At 37.3% G+C, this 24,268-nt stretch overlaps 1 protein-coding gene across 1 annotated transcript in view; it reads right to left on the reverse strand.

Moving 5' to 3' along the window:
- Nucleotides 1-3,584: 3,584 nt before the first annotated feature.
- LOC104909327 (ephrin type-A receptor 6) overlaps nt 3,585-24,268 on the reverse strand; it is a 450,149-nt gene continuing 429,465 nt past the window's right edge. The window contains exons 15-16 of the mRNA XM_085239360.1: nt 18,321-18,382; nt 3,585-5,443 (exon numbers count right to left, since the gene is read on the reverse strand). Of these exons, the coding sequence (XP_085095486.1) occupies nt 5,210-5,443; nt 18,321-18,382 (296 nt within the window). The 3' untranslated portion in view covers nt 3,585-5,209. The remainder of the gene's footprint in view (nt 5,444-18,320; nt 18,383-24,268) is intronic.

Below are 24,268 nucleotides of genomic sequence, written 5' to 3' on the forward strand. Positions count from 1 at the left end.
ACATGTTAGAGCATATCTTTAAGAAAAATGCCATCCTGATTCAAAGACTTTCAAACAAAAATTTCCACAACCATGAATAGGTTATTTTTATTGGTTAGAGTTACTTTCACTGTTTGAATCAAGAACTGCAATAACAAATCAAACATAAGGTGCTCTAATTCTGCACTCTGCTACAGAGAAAGCTTGAAAATAATGTATACTCTGCTACTTTGTTACTTGTTTTCTTCCTAGAATTACAGAATATACTTGAGTTGGAAGGGACTCTCTTTTAACTACCAAGATGCTAGGATGTATTTATATTGAGTTCACGAACAATGATTTTGAACATTTTCATGCTCATGAAACACAAAGTTTCCAATTGTATTTATCTACTTAACACATACATGGAGTTCCTAAATCTATAGAATAGTTTGGGTAGGAAGGGACCTTAAAGCCTATTTAATTCCCAATCCCCCAGCAATGGGCTGGTTGCCACCCATCTGATCAGGATGCTTGGGGCCCCATCCAACCTGGCCTTGAACATTTCCAGAGATGGGGTAAAAAATTAAGGTAGTGTGGGGAGAAGAAAGAGCAGGGATGCTCTTTTATATATAATAGCAGGAGCTGTTACATTATGTTTTACAATTAGATTCAACTACATGATTTAGAGATCTCTCTGAATTAAGCTCTTTTTGACTCTCAGCACCTAAATGAAAACCTTAGTGCTCTTCCTCAACCACATACATTTGTAGATCAAGTGACAACTATTAGAGAGAATACTCACAAAAGTAGCAAATCAGACAAAACTAGGACAGGTAATGTAGATTTATATTTATTTCATTCTTGTCTAGAGAGCTTCCTCCTAAGGGTCTGGTTTGATTGTGATCTCTATTACATTCTGTTGGCAATCCTGTATTGACCCCTCCTGAAAGCTGATAGTAAAACCAGAAAACCTCTAAGATGAGCTTGTGATCAAAGCTTTGAAACACAGAACTAGTCACATTTTCTATTGTGACAGGTCAAAAGGTCAAAGTGGCAGGACACTATTCTTTAGGCTACTTCTTCATGCTCTGGTTATTTGTCATTGAGCATAACCTGAACACATGTTATGTTTGACCAGTCTAACACAAAAGACAGCATCTCTATGTTGCATATCATAGAATCACAGAATTGTAAGGGTTGGAAGGAACCTCCAGAGATCATCGAGTCCAACCTCCCTGCCAAAGCAGGCTCCCTAAACCAGCTCACACAAGTAGGTTTCCAGGCGGATCTTGCACATCTCCAGAGAAGGAGACTCCACAACGTCTGGGCAGCCTGTTCCAGTGCTCCATCACCCTCACGGTAAAGAAGTTCTTGCGCACATTTGTGCGGAACTTCCTATGCTGCAATTTCTGGCCGTTTCCCCTTGTCCTGTCAACGTGGGTCTCCACCTCCACTTATCTTCGTGGGGGAAGGAATCTAGCAACTCATGGGAAGGCAATTAAGCTGAGTACCACTTGACTGAAATTCCATCACATGCTTTAACTAGTTGTTACATCTCCATACTCTGGAGCAGACTGAGCACATCAGCATAACTCTTAGTAACTTGCTTCTTTCTACCTCTCATGCATACTCTGAGAAATGAGTACTTGAAAATGTTTGATTTATATGTTAGCACCAAAATCATGCTACAGTCTTTTCTGCTGCTGTTAAAGGTTAGAATACACAACGTGTGATGTCTGGAAATGTCTAGTGGCTGCCAGCAGCTGGATTCCTGCACAGGAGCTCAATAACTCTGGTAAAGAAATTGGTATCGACTTGCCTCATCTAAAGACAACTCCTTCAGGATCCCATTGAATTTTGTACCTCTGATTTGGCAAAACCTTTCGACAGTCCCTCTATCTTGTTTTTCCGAACAGCTGCCAACAAACAGGGTACTTTATTGTCTACAGTTAATTCTTAAAGTAAATGACTAGGTAATATGCTTGCCATAGGAATGAGACCATTCAGAAAACAATTACTTCACATCCCAAAATCATTTGCATCTTGTTTCTCTTTTGAGCAATTTAAACCATCACCCCCCTTCATATTCCTAACTTATGTATCAATGAAAGAATACTGAAAATGTTCTAACATGTCAAAGTTATATAATAAAGTAAAAAAAAAAACACCAAATTAAGTCTTGAGCTGCCAGAAGTTTCATTACTTGTCAGTGTTTCTATGCATTACTGCTGTCAATCTATTTTATTCCTCTAATCAATCTAATAAGTCTGAAATCTCCCTGGATGTGGTATTTTAGCCAATCGGCTTGAGAAGAATTAAACCCACACATTTTGAGTGACTCTATAAACAGTAACCAATAATTTAATTCTCTAGTAAGTATTAAGGAAAGAACATGTTGTACATACTAAGGCAAAATTAAAAAAACACCCAATGATAAAAGCTTACAATTATATTTCTTTATGAGTCATGCAGTTCAGTTTTTAGCAGGCTTTTATCCAACTGCAGAATATCGAGGTGTCACCATGAACAGATACCAGTGTAGCCCTTTTTGCAGTAGTGACACAGATCTTGATCTATTCATACATATGTACACATTTTGCTATATACAAGTTTTCCTGGAGACCAATGTTTTTTTTCTAAGTATTGTGAATATATTTCAAATTCAAATGAATTCACGTCATATAAAATAGTGTACCTAAAAGAGGGATGCAAGAGCCGTGATGTCCTCTGTATTGACAGGAATTCTTGCTTATATGCTAGAAATGTCTTTTCATGAGCTGCTGTTGTCTTGGAAACCAACACTAAATATGAAAATTTAGTCTCTATGGGGCAAAAATCCACCACACTTTTTAGTATATCTCATAAGATTCCTTATCTTTTCCTATCAAATCTGAAAAACAAAGACTGGCAGTTGGGTATTACTAACTCCTAATTCATGCTTCCTTTTCAGAAATTACACTTCACTTAAAGTTTTTCTATAAATGACAGCAAGCAGAGTAAGGAAATAAGATTTACATTCATTGTCTCAATAGGTTGGAAAGAAAAAGCCAAACCAAAACAACAACAAAAAGCTTTACAGAAGTCAAAAGCTGTTTCCTGATTTTTAAGGGAAACATGCTGTCCTTATATTGTGTTATTTTAGAGCACTTGACAGGTTTTCCATCACTCTTTCTTGAATAGTCTCCTAACAAGTGTTCCAGCATGAGCACAGAGTATTGCAGTATCCTAAGAGGTTTCCTTTCTTGCTTTCCCCTATCGCAGTTACTGCTTTTTCTAGACTGATTCTAGATTTTTGCCCTGCATATGGGAGAATGTACCAATAGAACAACATAGTGTCTACTCTGTATAATCAATGAATATTAAGACGCTATAATTACAAAATAAACAAGAGAGTTAGGCAAAGCAGATTATAATAACAAAAGATAATAAATAGAAAGCTTATCCCTACTCTGGGCTCATTTACAAAACTCCAGTAGAGTGGATCTCCAGAAGAGATCCTTCCCTACTAGTAGCCAGCTCTTAAATGGGTCTAGGAGGGGTGGAGCCTGGCTCCACCCCTTCCTGCAGCACAGATGAATTGCCTTCACCTGTGCTCCCGTGGCTGACTCATTGCTCTCCTCAGGTGATCAATCAGAGGTTCAGGCCGTGATTCAGCAGTTCCCATACAACCCTAAACCAATATGCAAAGAGGAAGAAAATGATCATGACAACAGCAAGATAAAGCAAAAGATGTCAAACATCTCTATCTCAAGGCTGTGCTTGCTGAGATGTTAAAAATCCTCTAGGTAAGAGGGCCACTTAGCTTAGTTTTGTGAGAAGGGAACCCATGTTGCCACAGAGCACGACAGCTTTATAAAATCTCATTTGCCTTTTACTTCAGTGAATTTATCAGAACACATTTGTTTTAGCCTTAAACATAGAGACTCTGCAATACCATTACTACAGCAATATTGAATCAACAAATAAAACAGTACTTACTACAATTGCAGTTAAATTAGATGAGTTCCTCATTTTGGCCTAAATCACTTTTCAAAATGAAAGTATTTACGGAGAAATTACTTAACGCTAGTTTACTGTCTCTATTAGCATTCTGTCACTTTGTCCTATCACAGAAACCTATGTAGGTCTCTCTGAAAGTGATACCTCCTATTTATTTCCATGGAAGCTACAACAGATAAAAAGAACACGGTTTGATAGAACAAATTCTCAGCTACAAAACACTCTTTTTCAACACAGTCACCATCACAAGCTATGCATTTTCCTTTATGCTGAACAAGGGCTTGTATGTTATGTTTATCAAAATCTGTACCAGTGGAGGTGACTCTTGCCACTGCTGAAACGCACCACCCACTGCCTCCCTGTGCTCACATTCACTGTTTGGTCTCCATAAATGTTCAGCAAGTGTAGATTAATGTGGGTGCCATTTTTTTCTGCATGGAGAAATTCAGTGACGCATCTTTGCTTCTGTCAGACTGCTCCTCTGCTGCCATCTGTTGCATGGCAACAGAATCTAAAAGAGTTTTGGTGGGAAGGTTCAACCTCTACTGCCATACAACCAATATCTGCCTCTGACATTGTGGGTTAGCACCCTACAATAGGAGGCATTACTTTTGGAGCAGCCTTGTATAAGTTCAGTGCACTTGGCTCTGAAATAATTTTAGTTTCACTGATAGAAATTAAAGTTACTTGAAATCAGTTTACTGAGATTCTTAATGTTGTGGTGATAATCACAAGAGGAATGTTGTTGAATACTTTGCTGCGATGAAAAAGTGCTGCATCTGAGCTTGACATTTTACTGGCATCAGTGTGATCCGTTCCCTATCTGCTTCATACTGTAGTTGAAGTTTAGTTTTTCTTTTAAGTCAAATTTGAACAAGCTTCTCCAGATTTTACTTCACCGAAGGAAAAAATTCAACCAACCAACAAACCAGCCAACCAACCAACAAACCCACAAATATTCACTGTTACAAAAACAAATTTCCTTGTAATGCATGATGAATTTTTAAGTATTAATGAGATGAGACTTAAACCTTGACAAAAAGGTCCTACATACTCCAATAGAAGGTAAGCTAAATTATATTAAATTTAAGATGCAAGCCTTCCATGAGATGAAGCAGTGAGAGGTTTTCCTCCCCTTCTGTATGTGCATATCTTTGTAACTGAAGATAAATGAAGTTAGCCAATTCAATCCATTATTTCTAGGGCATAGATAAATCTGAAACAAAAGGGGCACAAGGCAACAGACTGTTCAAAATAGATAAGACAAACTTACACTTGTTGTGTAAGCAGCTTCAGGATCATCCTCCAACACCCGTGACAAACCAAAGTCAGAGACTTTACACATGAGGTTGCCGTTGACCAAAATGTTACGGGCAGCCAGATCACGGTGTACATAGCCCATGTCTGAGAGGTACTTCATGCCAGATGCAATTCCCCGCAGCATGCCCACCAGCTGGATGACTGTGAAGTGGCCATCGTGTTTCTGCAAGTAAAAATGCAAGTTCAAGGTACACATCTAATTTGCATGAACTTTGTACTAGTGACATTAGATAGGGATTGTATTTAAGATGTATTTGCCCTGCCAGCCAACCCAACCAATGCTGACATGTTTTTTCATTTAACTTCCTCAGCAGCACAAGCAATCTCATCTTTCCTTGTGCAACTTATCTCCCCTTTTTATTTTTTTTAACATTTCCACACTCTGCATTATCATTCCAATGACCACACCTAATGTATTTTACCCTCAGTTACTATGAATGCTTTTCCCCACTTCTTAAAGCAAGAATGAAAATGCACAGAAAAATTTGTTCTGCACATAATGCCATATAATCTCTGCACATTAAGGAAAAGGAAGGTTGGGATGAAATTCACAAAGTAATGCATGGTTTCTCCAGTCTTCCTAGCTGACTGAGAAGTCACGTAAGCCCAGACCCATCAAAGTATTAGACTCTTTAATTCCTGCTGGAATCTATTCGTGTTGAACTTCAAAATATGAATTATATCGTTAATTGCACTAGTCTATGTGGTTAGTCTTGGTGGACCTTACTTTTCCATCTCCAAAATGAAAATTAGTGCTTCTGTACCTCCTAAATCAGAAGTCTGCTCTATCTATCTTATATAAGGCAGACTGCTGACAGCAGTATTTTGTGACCTCAGCTAACAGACATTTAGCTTCTCATGGATTATTCAGTAAGCCAAGCTTTTATGTTAGCAAGAAGAGCCAAACAAAAACAAACAACTCTTCCCTGCAAGCAAGTTAACTTTCCATTTTCTCTTTTAACACTTTCAGCATCAGGCTACATACAATTAGCACTCAGGACATTTCTATTGCTTAATTCATAAGCAACCAGGGCTGTTTAGTCTGGGGAAAAGGAGGCTGAGGGGAGAATTTATTGCTCTCTTCCAAAACCTGAAAGGTGCTTACAGCAAAAGCAGGATTGGTCCCTTCTCACTGGTGACAGAATGAGGGGAAATGGCCTCAAATTGCACCAGGGTAAGTTTAGGCTGGATCTCAGGAAAAACTTCTTTACAGCAAGGGTTGTTAAGTGGTGGAACAGGTTCCCCAGGAGGTGGTTGAGTCACCATCCCTGGATGTGTTTAAAAACCCTTTGAATGTGGTGCTCAGAGACATGATTTAGCGGAGGGTTGTTAGAGTTAGGGTGGTGTGGTTAGGTTGTGGTTGGACTTGATGATCTTTAAGGTCTTTTCCAACCTGAGCTATTCTATGATTCTGTATGTCTAGGTAAAATTAATTTGGAGGGAAAAACTTTAATTTAAAGCCCAGTAAGTGTATTAGATTTGAGAAACTGAACTGCACAAATATGCTCATCCCTGAGCAGCAAATTACTTTAGCATATCTATTAGGAATCAGTGGGTGTGGGCTTACACCTAGCTAGTCAGGTACATAAACGTTTAAAGAAAAAAGAAATGAGTACTCAGCTTAGTGTAAACAGTGTAAAATTAATGTTAAAAAAAAAAACAACAACAACAACAAAAAACCACCAATAAAACATCAGTCTTTTTCACTGGGTTTTTAATTTTTTCTTATATTATTAATCCATCCATCTCAGGATTGAACAATACCTAAGGAAGGCATATACCTGGAATATATATTATACTCAACTAACTAATCTATACATTCTTAAAGAAAAGATTAAAAGGAAAAATTATCCTGTGCGCACAGCAGGCTACTAAATTGAAGAAGTTGTTTGCTTATAAATAATTTTGAGGAAATAGTTCTTAAATGTCACTGCTGTTTGATTAAACTCCATTGGATACAAACAGAGAGTAACTTTGCAAACAAAAGAGATAGAGAAGATGTGGATGATGCAGTTTGTAGAATTCCTTGAAACTCAATTTCTTTCATAAAATCAATTGGAAGAAAAGATCAAATGCAGTATAGAACGTGAAATCCTAGATTAGAGACAACATTCACTAGGTAACAACTAAGAATATTGCATCCAGCTATAACAAAACAAGACAAAAGTACAGAAACAACAGTAAATTCAATATATGCACGGTTGGATTTCAAAGCTGCTATTCTGAGCTAATATATCAGAATGACAATGTTATTTGTTATTTAATGAGCCATGTATGAACGACACAGTCATCTCACAGCCTTTTCCAAGCAAAGCACACTTACTGACACATCTTCAAAAAAAAGCTACTTATGACAAACTCATAGCAACGTTTTCCCTTAAACATTCTCACCACTCTTACTGATGTTCTGTAATCTTCAAGTACTATCCAAATATGAGCAGATAGTTCTAACCATGTCACACCTGTAAACTCTACCCTGCTTTGTTGTCTTCACCAAAGCCACTGGTAATCATCTAGCTCTGCAGACAATTCAGCTGAGGGTCAAGATCCAAGCATGACGATATATTTTACATGAGGGAATCCCTGTTACAGATATCTTAGATTTTCCTTTCCTACCAAAAGAGTAAGGAATCTTTCAGGGTCCCAAAACATGTCAGTGACAGATAATTTAAATAAAAGTTGCCATTACTGATTAAACAAGGAAAGACAAACTACAAGATTCTTGAAGACTTTAAGCCTGTTCTAATAAAATAATGACATGAACCCTATCTGGTATTGCATCTATTGAAACCATGCTGGATTTGATTTTTGCTTTTTATTTAATAATACAAACTCTTCAATTCACTAAAAATTTATTGAGCTGGGTTGCAGTTAATTCTTTTTGCACTTATTCTGTATGAATAACTCTTTTTCATTAGCTTACTGTAGAAACAGGATTTGGAGTAAGGCTCCCATGGGTTGCTTTTGCAAAACAAACATCCCCCTAACAAACCACCAAACAAAACCAACCCTCCCCTCTGCAACCTCTAGATCTTACCTTTTCCTTATCATCATTCACAGTTCCATTCTTTCAACCTCACAGTCATCTGCAACAGTTCCCTTAACCTTTTGTCCATTTAAATCACAAGCATTCATTCTTTTCTTTTTTAATTTGTTCTCTTTCAAATCTAGGCCATGCTTGACTGATTTTTTTCATAAAACATAACCTTTTTTTCTGCTCCTTCCAAATCTCAGTATTTTCCTTACAAGTATAGCAGAAATGCTTTTGCAAATCTCTCTCTCTCTCTCCTTCTTTCACATTTCTTTCAGCTTCTGCCTTGACATAAAAGTTCAGGCTTCTTATCTTCACCTTTAAAGAAATGACAGACTTGCTAACAGACCAGTTACAATTTTATTACATTCTCTTCCTTTCTCCAAACATTTTTCTGAATCTTCATCCACATCTGTTCCTGTCTGTCACTTCTCATTCTTGTTTTACATTGTTTAATACCACCCTCATATCTGGAAAAACTGTATTTTTACTGTCAGCAAAACAATTTATTCCGTGAGTCTCTTTGTAATCACTTCTTCTGTGTTGGTTTCCTTGCCAGATGTATTCCCTTACCATCTACAAACTGTTATCTTCAGATATATCAAAATATTTGTCTGATTTAACGTGACCAGAACAGAGACCTGGGCCACATTTAACCCTTGGGAAATTCAACTAGGCTGGTGAATGCTATGTACAAATCTGGACTCATATCTTCAGAATTTGTAAATTCCCACGTACATTCGTGAGTCAAATCAATCCTTTAGCAACTTTCCATTATCTCGTTTCATTTGCTTGTCCTATAGGGACACGAAATGCTCAACTAAATGATATGGCAGCTGTTATCTGGGGCTTTATTCTGATTCCCATGACTTATATTTGAAATATGCTTTTGACAGGATTCCCATTGGGGTGTTAAAGGTATTCATCAATACTGGCAGCAATTCAGACCCCAGTGGACTTACCACATTTATCCTATCATCCCATCAAATTTTAATCAGGCTTTAATGGCTTTGCTAAATAAACTTTTATTATCAGCTGAATATAAATGCAGTATCTGTGTGGTTCTCATTTATGCAGGTCTATGAAAAATGTTTTCTGCTGTTGCAGTTTGCCTTCAAAAATCTTACATGTGAGAAGTATTCTCATTATATTACAGAACCTTCAATAGCACTGATGTATAATGAGGCAGTAAAGGGAGTTGGCTATTTCAGGGAAAGAAGGAAGGTATTTTAAGTTTCTATCGTTGTTCTCCACTTCATAGTTTTCAACTCTAGTCTGCATGATTTCAGTGCTTTTCTACAGGACCACAGATTTTTTCCTTTTCAGAAGGCTTTTTCTGTTTTAATACCGAATAACTTTTTGGCAGAGTGGTGAGTCAAGTTTCCTGTATTGTTTATGGACTATTGTTTCTGGAGTAGATAAATCTACACCAAAATTCAGTTCTGGACTCAAAGTAAGATCTCAGCACTTTTATGCCGTTACATTCTGAGAAGTGCAGATAATTTAGATCTTGTTGTTGACAGAGAATGGCACTGAGAATTGCGTTTCTAGATCTAACTTGGATTATCTTCACCACTGATGGTTGCTATGGCTCACTATATGAAAGATCTAGTTTTTGCAATCACTATTTGACAGTGCAAAGTAAATTGTAGCTTTTTATTGGGATAAATCTTCTATGTTCAATTTGAAACTTGGTACCAACAGGAAGTGTAATTCATGCTTTATACTATCCTGTGGATTGCAAACAAATTAGAACTGAATCAGATCAACAATCAATTTCATCTTGAATGAATAGCTACTAGGATTACATACAAATAATAACAACTCATTTCATTATGCATATAAGACTGAATATATTTAAGACTGAAATTAATTTAGTTTATTTTCAATGCTACTGAATGATCCTACACCACAAGAATCTAAATACCTCAGAGAATACTAAAAATATAAAATCATAAAATGGATTAGGTAGGAAGGAACCTTAAAAGCCTACCCAGCTCGAATCCCCTGCTATGGGCAGGGCTGCCACCCACCAGCTCAGGCTGCTCAGGGACCATCCAACCCGAACTTGAATGTCTCCATGGATGAGGCATCCACAGCTTCTCCAGGCAGCCTGTGCCAGTATTTCACTGTCCTCTGAGTAAGGAATTTCCTCCTAACATCTAACCTAAATCTCCTCTCTTTTAGCTTAAAAACATTCCCCCTTGTTTTATTATTTTCAGACCATGTAAAAAGTCAGCCCCCCTTCTGCTTATAAGCTCCTCTCAAGTACTAGAAGGCTGCAATGAAGTTTCCCTGGAGCCTTCTCTTCTCCAAGCTAAATAAGCCCAACTTCCTCCAGCTTTCTTTGCAGGAGAGGTGCTCCAGCCCTCTGATCATTTTTGTGGCCTCCCCTGGACCTGCTCCAACAGATCAGCATCCTTCCAGTACTAGGTCACCCAGGCTTGGACACAGTACTCCAGATGGGGCCATACGAGGGCAGAATATAGGGGGACAATTCCCTCTCTTCCCCTCCTGACCACTCCTCTTCTGATGCAGCCCAAGATACAATTGGCCTTCTGGGCTGCAAATACACACTGTTGGCTCACATCCAGCTTTTCATCCATCAGGATACCCAAGTCCTTTTCCACAGGGATGCTCCCAATGAGATCTTCTCCTAGTCTGTACATAACTCAAACTCCTCCAAGACAAGTGCAATACCTTCCTGTTGCCTTACTGAACCCCACTTTTTGAGCCTGCCGAGGACCCTCTGGATGACATCCTTTCTTTCTATTGTGTCAACTGCACTACTCATCAGTGTCATCAGCAAACATGCTGAGGACCCACTTGATCCCACTGTCTAGGTCGTTGATAAAGATATTGAAGAGATATTGGTCCCTGGGGGCCACCACTCATCTGGCCTTCAGATGGAAAAAGACCCACTGATCACATCCCTTTTGCTATGACAATTCAACCAATTCTTTATCCACCAAATAGTCCATGCTAATATAGAGATAAGGATATGGTGCGGGATCACGTCAAAGGCCTAGCGCAAGTCCAGGTAGATTGTATCAGTTGCTTTTCTTTGTCCACTGATGCCATCACTCCATCATAGAAATGCACCAGATTGATCAGGCACAATCTGCCCTGGGTGGAGCTGTGTTGGCTGTCTTGTGCCTCCTCCACAACTTCCATGTGTCTTAACAAAGCTTCCAGGACGATCTGCTCCATGATCTTCCCAGGCACAGAAGTGAGGCTCACCAGTCTCTACTTCCCTGGTTCTTCCTTTCTTAAAAATGGGACTGATGCTTTCCTTTTTTCCATTCATCAAGGACAATTAATTATTATACTGCCATCAGAAGGCACTACAGATGCATATCTTCCTCCCATTAGAGGGAAATTTTTTATTATTAAAAAAAAGTTGCAAGACTAAGCTGTTCTGAAGCTTAGTTTAGGATGCTAACACTCCAATCTGGTCAGACCAGTGACAGTGGCCTTGTAACCTCTTACCCTGCCTTCCTTTCCCACCTATGATAACCAGAAAGGGCTGTCCTGTCATAACCATGTGTCCCTGTCTACTTGAGTGCACTGGAATACAACTGTTAAAGCTGGAAGGGAATTTGAATTGGATACAGATCACCTCCTTGCCTTGTGTCACACCTGAGATGCTTTTCTAATCTGCACTTAAAGACAGTTAGGGCCAGTATTTCTTATTCTACCCACAAGGACCATCTTAAATAAGATCCCTACATTTTACTAGCATAGAGGATGGATTTCAATGCTTTTCACAACTGCTTTTTAAATACATACTATCTCTCTTGCCTTTTCCTTTGGCTTGAAAACAACTTCAGAGCATAGACCTCTTTTTCTCAGTATCTTTTTTTTTTTCTTAAATTTTGTTGTGTACTCTGCACAGAGAATTCATACAGTTCCTGAAGGATCTGAAGTGTTATAGCCGAAGGAGGATGTAGTACCTTGAGGCCTCTCTAGGGTCAAGTGAAGACGGAGGGCCACCTCACACACCCTGCAGGAGATGCTCCTGTTTCTTGACTGCAATGTGGTATTTGTCATTTTCACAGCAATGTGATATCCCTGACCTAATGCAACGTCTAGATTCATTCTGAGCAGTAATATTCTGTTCTCTACTCTTTACCTGATTATTACAGTCTCAGTGGAGTATCTTGACCTTGTCCTCACTTATTTCTAATTAGTTTCTAAAACCAAGTAGTTAATAAGTTATGCCTTAAATTTGTTGCAAAGATTTTAAATTCTACCTTTCTCTTCCTGTCTGACTGCCTTCCTAGTCATCTGTGCATTGTCTGAAAACTTTTTTAAGTTTAATCACAGTTTCAGGATCCAGAAACTCATTAAAAACATGTGGAAATAAACAGACTACAGAATAATACTTCTTCATATAAATTTCCATCTGAAGTCCATTGTCTCCATATTGTACTGCATCCATGCATGGAAATTTTGTCTAGACCATGTTTCCCTAACTACTCATAAGGATCTCACACGATAGAAATTTAAAGCATTAGTAAAGACAAGATTTATGACATGCTTTTTCTATATCCACAGAGCCTGTACCCCATTACAAAGGGAAAACAGACTGACATAATTAGTTCTTGGTAAATCCGTGTTGGATCATACTTATCACGCTGTTATCTTTAAGGTGCTTATAAATACTTTTTTGATAATTTGTTCTAAAAACGTTAGAGCAGTTTGACATTAAGCTGACTGTCCTGTAATTTCTTGACTTCTGTTTTCCCTTCTTTTTAATACATGGCTGACAGAAACTCTATTACAGTCTCCTAGTTTCTTACATATTTTCCACAAATTCTCTAAGATACAGCACACTGAAACTTTCCATATTCCACAAATTCCTTTTGGCTTCAAATACAAGACTGTTGTAAATAATTCATTGTTGCTCAGTAGGAATAATACCCACAAGGATTAAAAAAATCCAGTATTTGTAAAGGAACTTGTCACAGCAGTATCAGAAATACTGTTTTTTTGCCTCTCTTTCACAGGGTGAAACACTCGTTGAGAAAAAATGTTAGCTCAGTAGCATCACCGAATACTTCGTAGATCATGTACATATTCACTGCTGCCCATTTCACTATTAAGGTATCACATTCACACAAACTCAGTTTCTAATTACTTTTTTTTTTTTTTTTTTGCTTCAGAAGAAAATGTGCATATCAGCAGTCTCCAGTGCAGGCTTTCCTCTTTCTAGAGTAGTTTCTGAAAGCAAAATAAATGAAAATGCTGCTTTTGCCCTAGCAGGAATGGAACATGTCTCCAGTAAATAAAAGTGCACCTGGACGTTGTGTGTGAAAGCAAAATAAGGAATGTTAGTTATGAGCTGTAATGTTGGTTCTCCGGATGCAGATAAATAAAAAGGGGAACCACTAAACTTAGAAATGGCCATCTGACCTCTGTTCCCCAAAGCTGACTCTGCCTAGTGAGGCCATGTTCGATGGATTTACAACACATACCATACAGCATCGTTTCATAGAAATTTTTACCAATCTTCATTTTTCTCCTTTCTCCTTTACCCTCAGCCTCACTAAGAGCAGGATTCTGCTGCAGCAACTAAACTCTAGTTAAAAATGGGTGGGCCTGATAGCAAAGCTGGTCTGAGAATAACTTTATAACAATTACTGCATCAAAGAGCAATATATCATAACATTATCTCCTTCTAATAACATAATTTTTCACATTTTTTACACTAATCTTAGCTGCTGCTAGACATGCCTCAAGGGATTAAAATTTGGTGATGAATTTGTGGGTCTCATTTGCTGTACAGTCTGCTGCCATTAATGTTTTGAAATAGTTAAGCACTTCCTAATTTTAAATAGAAAATACTTTCTTTGGAAGAAGAAAATATATGTTATGGATTTTAACATACTATGCATGCCTGTAAATAAATCTAGGCTTTTTAAGATTATTTTCATTTTCTTAAGTGAAAGGAAATGTGTCAGTTTTCAAATAGGAAGGGGAGCATTACTATTGCAAATGATAATGGAGAAAAAGGCAGGAAAACCCTGTGCTTACCCAATGCAAATGAACCCCTTCTGCCTATAACTCAGAGATTCACAAAACTGGGCAAGAATGGAGCGTCTTTCTTTGAAACCTAAACATTCATGCCTTCAGGGAACAGTCAAGGGAAAATGCTGCACAATCTCAGGAGCTTCTTAATCCGCATATTCTCTTTCCCAAATGAAAACCTGGAGAGGGATGATGAGGGGGAACCCTAAAAAGACCAATGAGGCACTGTCACAGCTGCCTCTGGACGTGCTCAAGGCCAGCTTGGATGGGGCCCTGAGCTGGTAGGAGCAGCCCTTTCTGTGACAGGGGGTTGGGGCTGGCTGGGCTTTTAAGGTCCCTTCCAACCTGAGCCATTTTATGACTCTATGATTCTGTTATTCTATTTAATAAGCACACTGCTTATTAAAAAGGTTCTGAATTTTTTAGACTACTATTTATTTATGCATTTCTTGACTGTCTTTCTTGTCATATTTATACACTGTATCAACAAGAATGAAAAAACTTGTCTGACTGCAACTATCCTAACTACTGAGTACATTTTTCTCTGAGTTCTGATATCTGCCCTTTTAACTTTTCACATGGTTCTTATTTTCCTCACATGCTTGGAGGACAAGTGATTGCTAAGATCTCCATTACACAGGTGGGTGACAGAAACATAAAGATATCTGTTCTAGCCAAAGTATAGTGTATGTGAAGTTGGTAACAGAACAGGAAATTGCTGAAATTTCATCCCATTTCTTGTGACACACAGAATATTCCTCCTGACAATAGGATGATTAACTTCTGTGTATCAATCTTACACAAGAAAAAATGATACTGAGGTTCATCTTACAATAATGAGTTTTATATAACTGAAAAAATAATACCTTTTTTTTTTTTTTTTGAGGGAAATTAGGTGCCATGTGTCTCCAGCAATTTAGGATGTCTGGCGGTGCACAATCTGCTGTAGTTAACTGCCATCATCTTACAGAATTGGTTCTAATGAGCTGATGTCTTCCCATAATGAAAATATCTACAGCATCTTTGTATTGCAAATGCACGCCAATTTTTTTAACCCAAAAGCTCAAAGTTAACAGTTTAGAATGTGGGATATTTTGTGGGTTGAGGAAGGCATAATTTAGTTTAGCTTGCAGTTTAATTCATACAGAGATTAGCAGTCAAGGCAGTAGTTTGGGAGAGTTGGCTGCATAATCAAAACCAAAACACAGCACTAAAAATGATGAAAGATGAGTGTATCCTGGCCCAGTATTCCGGGAAACTGATTTACTCTCTGATCTCTGCCATGCATTTCTTGCAGAATACTGTGAAGATCACTTAACATCTTGGTGCCTTATTTCCCTATGTGTAAAGCAAAGAAATGAAGACTATAAAGAACTTAGGTTTAAGCTTCATGGGGACTTCTACTTAGGAATTCAGGATTCCTGGCATAACTTGTTTGCAAAATCTCTTCCATGATGAGTCTTCTGGACTGCACTCACACTGCTCATCACATCACAGGGCTTCCCTTTGGGAAAGGTAATTGATCTATTTTTGCATGCTTTTGGAGAATGATAGGTTGGAGGGCTGTGCTGTGCAACATGGAGGAAGTCTTTCTTATGGCAAGAAATTATTTTTTTTCCACACTGTCTCTCTGTAAAAAGACTTTGCAGTATAACAAGTCATTATTTTAAATAATATGGAAGATAGATAATATCATAAGCCTTTCTAAATCTCAGCGCATAAAAACTGTTAACACTCACCTAATATCTTTCACTAGGGTTGTTATGAATAAAACCTCTCCATTTATTTCTATCTTCAGAAAAGCTTTTAAAAGTGTAGACTTCTGCAGGAAACAACTATTATTAATGAAGCAGCTGGGTTTCTTTTTAAAGAGGTTACTTTGAAGCCATTTGCTCTGCTAATTATTAACAGAAATGCTGATGATATATCTACAGTGCTTTGGGACACTGAATATTATCTAAAATCCTTTTAAAAACCATTTCAGGAGAATAAGCCGTATCAGAAGTTGTGAATTAAAACTGTAAAATAATACACATGGAAACCAGCAGCAGAAATGATTAGCTCACATTTCCCCTGAGCAGTTTTGCCTGCAATTTCTTATGCAATGTGAGAAGTATTGCTTCACAACAACACTGTAATTTTGCTAATGTCAGTTGATAGTAAAGTATCTCAATAAGTAGTAATTGTTCTGATGAATAAATGAATGTGAATAATAACATACGTAGATATAATAGAGCAGCTCAGAGAAAGGTAATTTTATGGAATCAATTATTTCATTATTTGTTTTTATTCTCCTGCGTGAAATTTTGCACGCGCACACACAATGAATGCACAAAGAGCACAATTGGGCTCAGGCAAATCTTCCTGGGTCACCACGATAAAATTACAGAGCATGGAAGCCCTAGGTCCTCAAATGAGAGGCAGTCTGTTTGCTTCCTGCAGACAGATAGTGAGATGAGCCAGAAAGGGAACTGGGTTGATTTTTTAAACCAAATCGGTTTCCAGAAGATGCTGACAATACCACACTACCTCCAGAAAATAACTTCATTTCGACAGATTGTCAAATTCTCACCAGAAATAGCATTGTTGGTATCTTTCCAACAAACTAGACGTCTGTCAGATGTCTTGACAGATAAAACCAAAATGTTATTCCGGATAGTCAATGAAGAGGACAGCAAGGGATGCTAACAGTGAAAAATAGAATGGAATAAGGATGTAAAGCTGGCTTTCAGATGCTATATTTGTTCAGGCTTCAGTTACTCAGAAATTTCTCTTTTTGGATAAATCAACAAATAAAGCATTCTTATGAAAAAATTACATTTGAAGAGAATGCAAAAGCAAAAGGAATGGAAAAACAATGTCTAGCAATATCTGAAATAATGGGTCTGATGTGCTTTCAAAGTAGTATCCTCTGTTCCAGATGCTGTTCTTTTCTGGTGGTCAGCTCTTTTCCCAAACTGCTGTCAAATAAGTGCTCTCTGCATGACTGTCTCTCATTTATTTGTATCCGTTTTCTTTCAAAGGTGTTGGTATTCTTTCCCTCCTGCTTATTCACTCTGTTTCCTTATCATTTCCTTCTTCCTGCTACTGTAGCATCCCTCATCATCATCATCTAGATTTCTCTTTGTTGAATGCCTCTGCTTGGCATTTTGGGACAGCCTTTCAAACATGTCCACAAAACCACAGTCCTCATCTATCCCCAGACCTTGTCTACAGTCCCACCTTGCATTCTACAAGACGGAAGTGGTAAGGCACTAGGCTGGTAAGGACTGACATTTACTTTCCAAGACAAATTTGAAATATTTGACCATCAAATCATTCACAGAGGTTATGTCTCCAGAGCACTTGATTTAACAAAGAGACTACTTTAAAATAAGTTTAGGTTAGGGGGTCATCCCGTTCCACTTTTCTAAGAAAAGATAAATGCAAATGTAACAACATATTTTCATGTTTTCTATAGCTCTTCTTTAATGTTTGTGGAGTGACCTTTTCGGGTTAATTAGCACTGAGATACTTCACCCATGAACTGTTTTCTAATTCAATTTGTTTAATGCAAGTAACTATAAATAATTATAAATCAATTACCAAGTCTATTCTACACTTCACCAACCAAAAGAATCAAAACAAAGTATTTTTGAAGGTGATTGAAGAGAGTGAACAGCTTCCATAAGCCTAGGTATTTGTACTTCAATTTATCTTTTCCTTCACAAAAACACTATTCAAAATACATTTTGCTAAATTTGGGAGCTACTCTTGTAAAAGAAATCAATTATATTCTTAAGTTTAAATCTTTTTTTTTTTTTTTTTCCCAGCTATGCTCCAATGTATCACTGTACCTTAGAAATGTACCCTGGGGAAAATGCTTCTGTTCTTCACTAAAATTCCATGAATAACATTATGTAGGAATTAATTTATGATAAATGATTTAAAATCTTAACCTAGGATGACTTCTTATTCAAATGCGATCACAAAATCTCACCCGCAGAAAGGAGTCAAGGGATCCATTCTCCATGTATTCAACTACAATCATTACTGGTCTGCCTGCAAAACAGCAAAGAAACACATTAGGATTACAGACATATTATGGGGTTTTTATATTTCCAGCTCTTAGGCACAGATTAGTCACATTATTTAAATATGTTACCCATTTTCAAAATCCTCATTTATTTGTGTTATTCTCTAAGAATTCTTTTTTTTTTTTTTTTTTTTTGTTAATAATGAATTAGCAGACTCTGTATCATTTGCTCATACATAAAGAGAATGAAAAAAGTGACCATTATTTCCAAACAAGAGTTCTTGCTGTACCTCTAGCTAAGAACAGCTCTATCTAACTTAAATATACTTCGGATATATATGTATCTTTCAACAATACTTTAGAATACATTTGAGGCAAGGAAAAAGAAGCATAAGCCATCTCCAAGAAATTGCATGGTCAGTGCCATGATTTTTCCTCTCAAAGAAAAATATTGTAACAATTCAGGGAAATACAGATAGACTTAAAAATAGAGTTAATGCACAAAAGCACTCTGAGATTTGGTGTGCATATATGCACATATGAGTGCATATTTCCTTAATCCAGCAGAATTCTGAGTTCGTATGTTTACACATTTATTTGTGTGTACACATTAAGTTACCCAAGTAAAAGTTTTGCTTAACCAGAATAGCTTTCCTGTTTGGTTCCAGGACAGCATCATATCCAAATTCAGCCTTCTTTAAAACTAAATTACAAGCTATTTTAATTTTCTTAAGAAAACACTCAAATATAAAGACGAACTTTTAACGTTGACACTTCACTAAATACTGTGTCATTGTTTATATCCAAGAGTAAGCCACCACTCTGGAACTGTCCAATAGGAGAGGCTAACAGGCATGCCAACCAGGCTGCACTGTAAGGTCTCTTTTAGAACTGTTAGTATTGCACATGAGCCATTCTACTCTATGCAGTGCATGTTAATAAGGTAGTGAAGGAAGTAGAAAGTCTCAAATTGGCAAACTTTTCTTTTCCTGACAATGCCTGTCCCTTTTGGGATTTATGTGAAATCAGTACTGCTTCAAGTGGTGAAGACACATGTCCTCCCCTTCCACTTTCTGTAAATATTAGCTGTTCCAGTATTTTTCAAATCTAAAAGAAAACTCTTTTAGGACTTTTCCCCCATCTTTGAAATTACCATTATGTTTTATTTGGACACCGTGATGACAAATAAACACAATATTCAAGGTGAGAAAGTACAGAATAGCATTACGAAGATTCCAGCACAATTTTCCATTTCTGTACATGCCAGCATTCTCTTCACTTTGATTAATAATGAGGTGTTAATTAAACTGTCTACAATATACAATAAGCCACAGCTAGTTATCTTTCCTACACTGTTACAGCTCACCTTGTATTTAAAAAACTGAATGAGCAGTTTCTCTGTTCACAGAATCACAGAACTCTAGGAGTTGGAAGGGACTAATGGAGATCATCCAGTCCAACCCACTGCTAAAGCAGTTCCCTAGAGGCTCCCTTCCCTGAGTGTTAACACTGAATTCCACATGCACTGGTGATGCTTGCTGATGTGGCTTATTTTTGTCTTTCTGGAGTCTCTCACAGTATCTTTTTCTCCTAATTTCTTCTAATAAAATTTGGTGTTCTTGTTGTTTTCACTCACATGTTTAGGTCCTCAATGAATAAAACAGTGCTTAATAATGTTCAGACAGTAGACACATTTGAGTGTGTGCGAAAGCTTTCAGTCGCATTCTTGATTTTTATCAATAGCCTTTCTGAAATGGAAGAATTACCAAATTATCAGCTTTTTCTTAATTATTATTTTTAAATGATCTCACCTGCAAGTGTGCATCTATTACCTATTCAGTTTATTTATTTTCATCTGCATCTGTTGATTAAACTCTGGTTTTGCGCTTTTAGAGTTCAGAGAATTTGAAAAATTAATGCTTTCTTCACTTTGCTTATGCTGACTGGTAGTATAGCCTACTCTTTTTAGTTTCAAGCACATGAATGATCTAGATTCCTGTACATGTGCAATTTACTTATTGTCAAGGGACTGAAATCTCCATATGAAAGGAATATTCTATACTATAGAGAAAAGCAAATGGCAGCGTAATGCTAGAGGATCTTATAATAGGCAGAACCTGCCTTTACATGCAAGTTTTCTCAAGCAACTAGTAATTTTTAAATTGTTACAGACTGCAGCATCTTGCAATAAATAAGGATGTAAAGCTGGCTTTCAGATGCTATATTTGTTCAGGCTTCAGTTACTCAGAAATTTCTCTTTTTGGATAAATCAACAAATAAAACATTCTTATGAAAAATTTACATTTGAAGAGAACGACAAATAGAGCTATTGAACTTCAAAACAATGCTTCTAGTTTTCTGTTAGTAATTCCTTGGCACCCTACACTTTAGAGAAGTTATTTTGTAATTTTCCATAGACGCTCATCAGCTCTCATTAAATCCTTTATGCACATTGGATGCATAGCTTCTAATATAAATTATTTTCATACTTGTTTTGCAAAATCAATTTTTAATTCTTCTACATTCTCTCACAAAACAAAGATCCCTCTCTTCCCCCCCAAAATAAAACTGCCAAACCACTCAAGAAACTGCCGTTCATTTTGCTCAGACCAACAGTGTGTATAAAATATATATGCATTTATCAGGAGATTTTAAAAAGATTTCAGGTTTTGTCTGAATAATGTTTATGGGTTTAAAAATGTTTGACATCGTCTTTTAGTCTCTTGAAACGATATGCCTTAACACATCAACTCATTCCTAATGAAAATACTACTTAATAGCAATGATTCATTTCAAGAACACAAACACAACACCAGCTCTTCCGTGTGATATCACAGGAATGGTATGATTTGGCAAACGTGCCAATATAAATTGCATTTTGTCTTCAAACAAGTCACTGTGTATTGAAAGATCTGCATATCATTAAGCGTTCTGTAATGTTGATTGTATGGGAACTGCTGAATCACAGTCTGAACCTCTGATTGAGCACCTGAGGTGAGCAATGAGTCAGCCATGGGAGCACGGGTGAAGGTAAACATTTCCCAGTAAACAATTCTTTTTCTACAGGTTTTCAAATTTTACACAATGATTTCTGAACATTTTACAAATATAGTAACATCAACTGTCAGAAAATGTAAGGTAAGACACAACCTGATTTCAAAGGCTTGGAAAAACAGGTTCAGAAAATCACCTCCATCCATAAAGCACAGTTTCCTTTGTCAGGCTGCATTTGGTTAGCAACACACAATGCTGTACTTTGTTCTATGGCTCAATACCTTGTAGAGGCACTTCAGTGATTCCACTGTGCACTTGTGTTGTGTGAACAGGCTCTCCCATTCACAGATAAAGGAAGGGGACTAGCAGACAGCTCTGGAGGAAGTAGCTGAGATGTAGGAATGTGAGTCTCTGGTAAATGCAAGGAGAGAATCTAACATTGGACATCTCTATGCAGACAGAGCCACTGGTCCCAAGGGCAGGCAGTGGACAGATGGCACCATACTCTGTGAAAATCAGAGATCCTGATATGAATAGGCACTGAACTCCATCAGTTCCAGATCTGGGAAGCAAACTGAAAGCACAGCTCTACTTCTGATGACCTAAACGTGATAAAGCTTGATCTGGGATGCCTAATCTTTAGAAGGTCAGAGGGTGGTGACCAGCAACAGGACTGCCATAAAATAAAGCCCCTGGTTAGTTGCTGTTAGTTTCATATTTTAGCAGCAAAGAGCAGATGTTATCCTTTGTATACTTTGGTATAATCTGAGTCCTGAAAAGATTAAAGTCTGTGCTGAATCTTGTACAACATGGAATACTGCTTTTGGTTTAAAGTGTAGCACAAAAATGACTTTGAAAAATAATACCAGCAAACTAGCTGGCAAAAAAACTAACAAAAAGAAAAAGAAGAACAAGAAGATGATATAAATATTACTTAGATTATGAAAATCCATGTTGTTTTCATGATACTGAGAAAGATGAATTTTTCATCCTCAGAACAGGGACTGGAATCAATGTTGACAGCATGGGGTAGAGAAGTCTCTGAGAGAAAAAAGATATCTGAGTATTTTATCATGGGGTTATGCAGTTCTGGAAGGCATTGAATTATTTTCCTATTTTTGTGATTGCTTACACAGATGAAACACGGACAACCTCACTTGAAGTAACAGGTTCAAAGATGAACAGAAATGGAAGGCAATACAAGACGTGAGTTGGGGAAACTCTCTAGTTTAAAGACAAGGTTCAAGTCAGCAAAACAAGTCATTCTCGCAGCAATTTCAGATACCCAGAAGTGCTCGAGTGGGGAGTACTGTAAGAAAACATTCTTAAAGTATGCATACTACATACTAAATACATCAATATGAAACTACAATCCTATTTATACATGGCATATTGACCCACTTTGACTGTTTCTGTAATTCCTGCACAGCTCTTAACTATTTCTACCTCACTTCCCCCTGCCAGACACCTGCCTTGGATACTGGTGAAAGTAGCATTCTCTACTGCACAACATAAAAGGAGCAGCAGTGGCAGACCTGTCAGACTCCCTGCATCTAGGGAAACTGCTCTGAACACATGAGAGCAGTACCAGTGCTTTATGTGATCCAGAAAAAGGAACACGGATTCATTACTCAAAACTTAGATGAATCTGCATGAGGTTCTGGGGTTATTTGTGGTTTTTGATGCAAACATCACCTGGTGACAGGTGGCTGACTGGTTTTGACAAAGTATTCATTTTTCCCTGAGAAAGTTTTGTCATTAGAATTCTCTCACATGGCTCTACTGTAATATCAATGAAACAAAACCAGCATAAATTACAAACATCCCATCTTGGTGTCATGCCACCTCAGAATTCATGTTACAGTTTTGTGTTTTTCACTGATCAATCTGCTTGACATTTTTTTCATAAGCAGAAAAGGAAAAAAGGAAGCCGTGCGATGCAGAATGATGTGAAATAGCAAGTGCGTTTAAAATTCACAGCATATATGTTTTTAGTTCTCTTTTTTTTTTTCCACAGGATTTTGATAGCATGTAAACTAATTGAATGGTAGAGTGATGCGTAAGGAGGAGGATTTGAAGTGTCATATCAATGACAAATATTCATCTTGTTGTATCCTATTGTCTTTTTAAATAATGCAGCAAAGCCCACTTTAATTAATGTTTTATGTAAGATTAATCCATGAAAAAGAATGCAGTTAGCATATGTTCATTTCTACAGTCTTTACTTTTAACTAAATCTTTCATTCCCATTATGGGAATAGAACTTTTGACATAAATAGAATTATAGAAACATTCATGGAATCATAGAACGGCCTGGGTTGAAAAGGACCACAATGATCATCTAGTTTCAACCCCCCACTATATGCAGGGTCACCAACTACTAGACCAGGCTGCCCAGAACCAAATCCAGCTTGGTCTTGAATGCCTCCATACACAGGATATTTACTCTTCAACTTGCAGAGCAAAATCTTTGAATCTGTTCTCTAGTTCTTCTAAGAAAATACTGTTCTATTACTTCTGCAGATCAGAATTCATGTGTCCATTGTATCATCACAATTTGAAAATATTGTCCTTTGAGCTGTTTCTCTGTAATTTTATATTATATTGGTTATATATATAATAAAAAATAAAAATATTATTATATTTTTATATTGTATATTTTACACTCACTACACAAAAACCCGCTGTGTGGTTGTTTACAATCAGTACCCAAAGTGCTGCAAACATTTCTTCCAGTTCTCACATAACAACAGGAGAATGTGCTGTGGACAAAATAAGTTTTAGCAGACTTCAGCTTCTGCAGCCTCTGATTCCTCCTAATTCACTCCTCTCGTGTGCCTACAAAAGAGATTCTGGAAGGTTTTGAGGAAAGAAAGTGGAACTGTAAAAAGAAAGCAGCTGCATTGTTCCCATGATTT

This window comes from Meleagris gallopavo, chromosome 1, assembly GCF_905368555.1.
Source record: "Meleagris gallopavo chromosome 1, MGAL_WU_HG_1.1, whole genome shotgun sequence".
Lineage (NCBI taxonomy): Eukaryota > Metazoa > Chordata > Aves > Galliformes > Phasianidae > Meleagris > Meleagris gallopavo.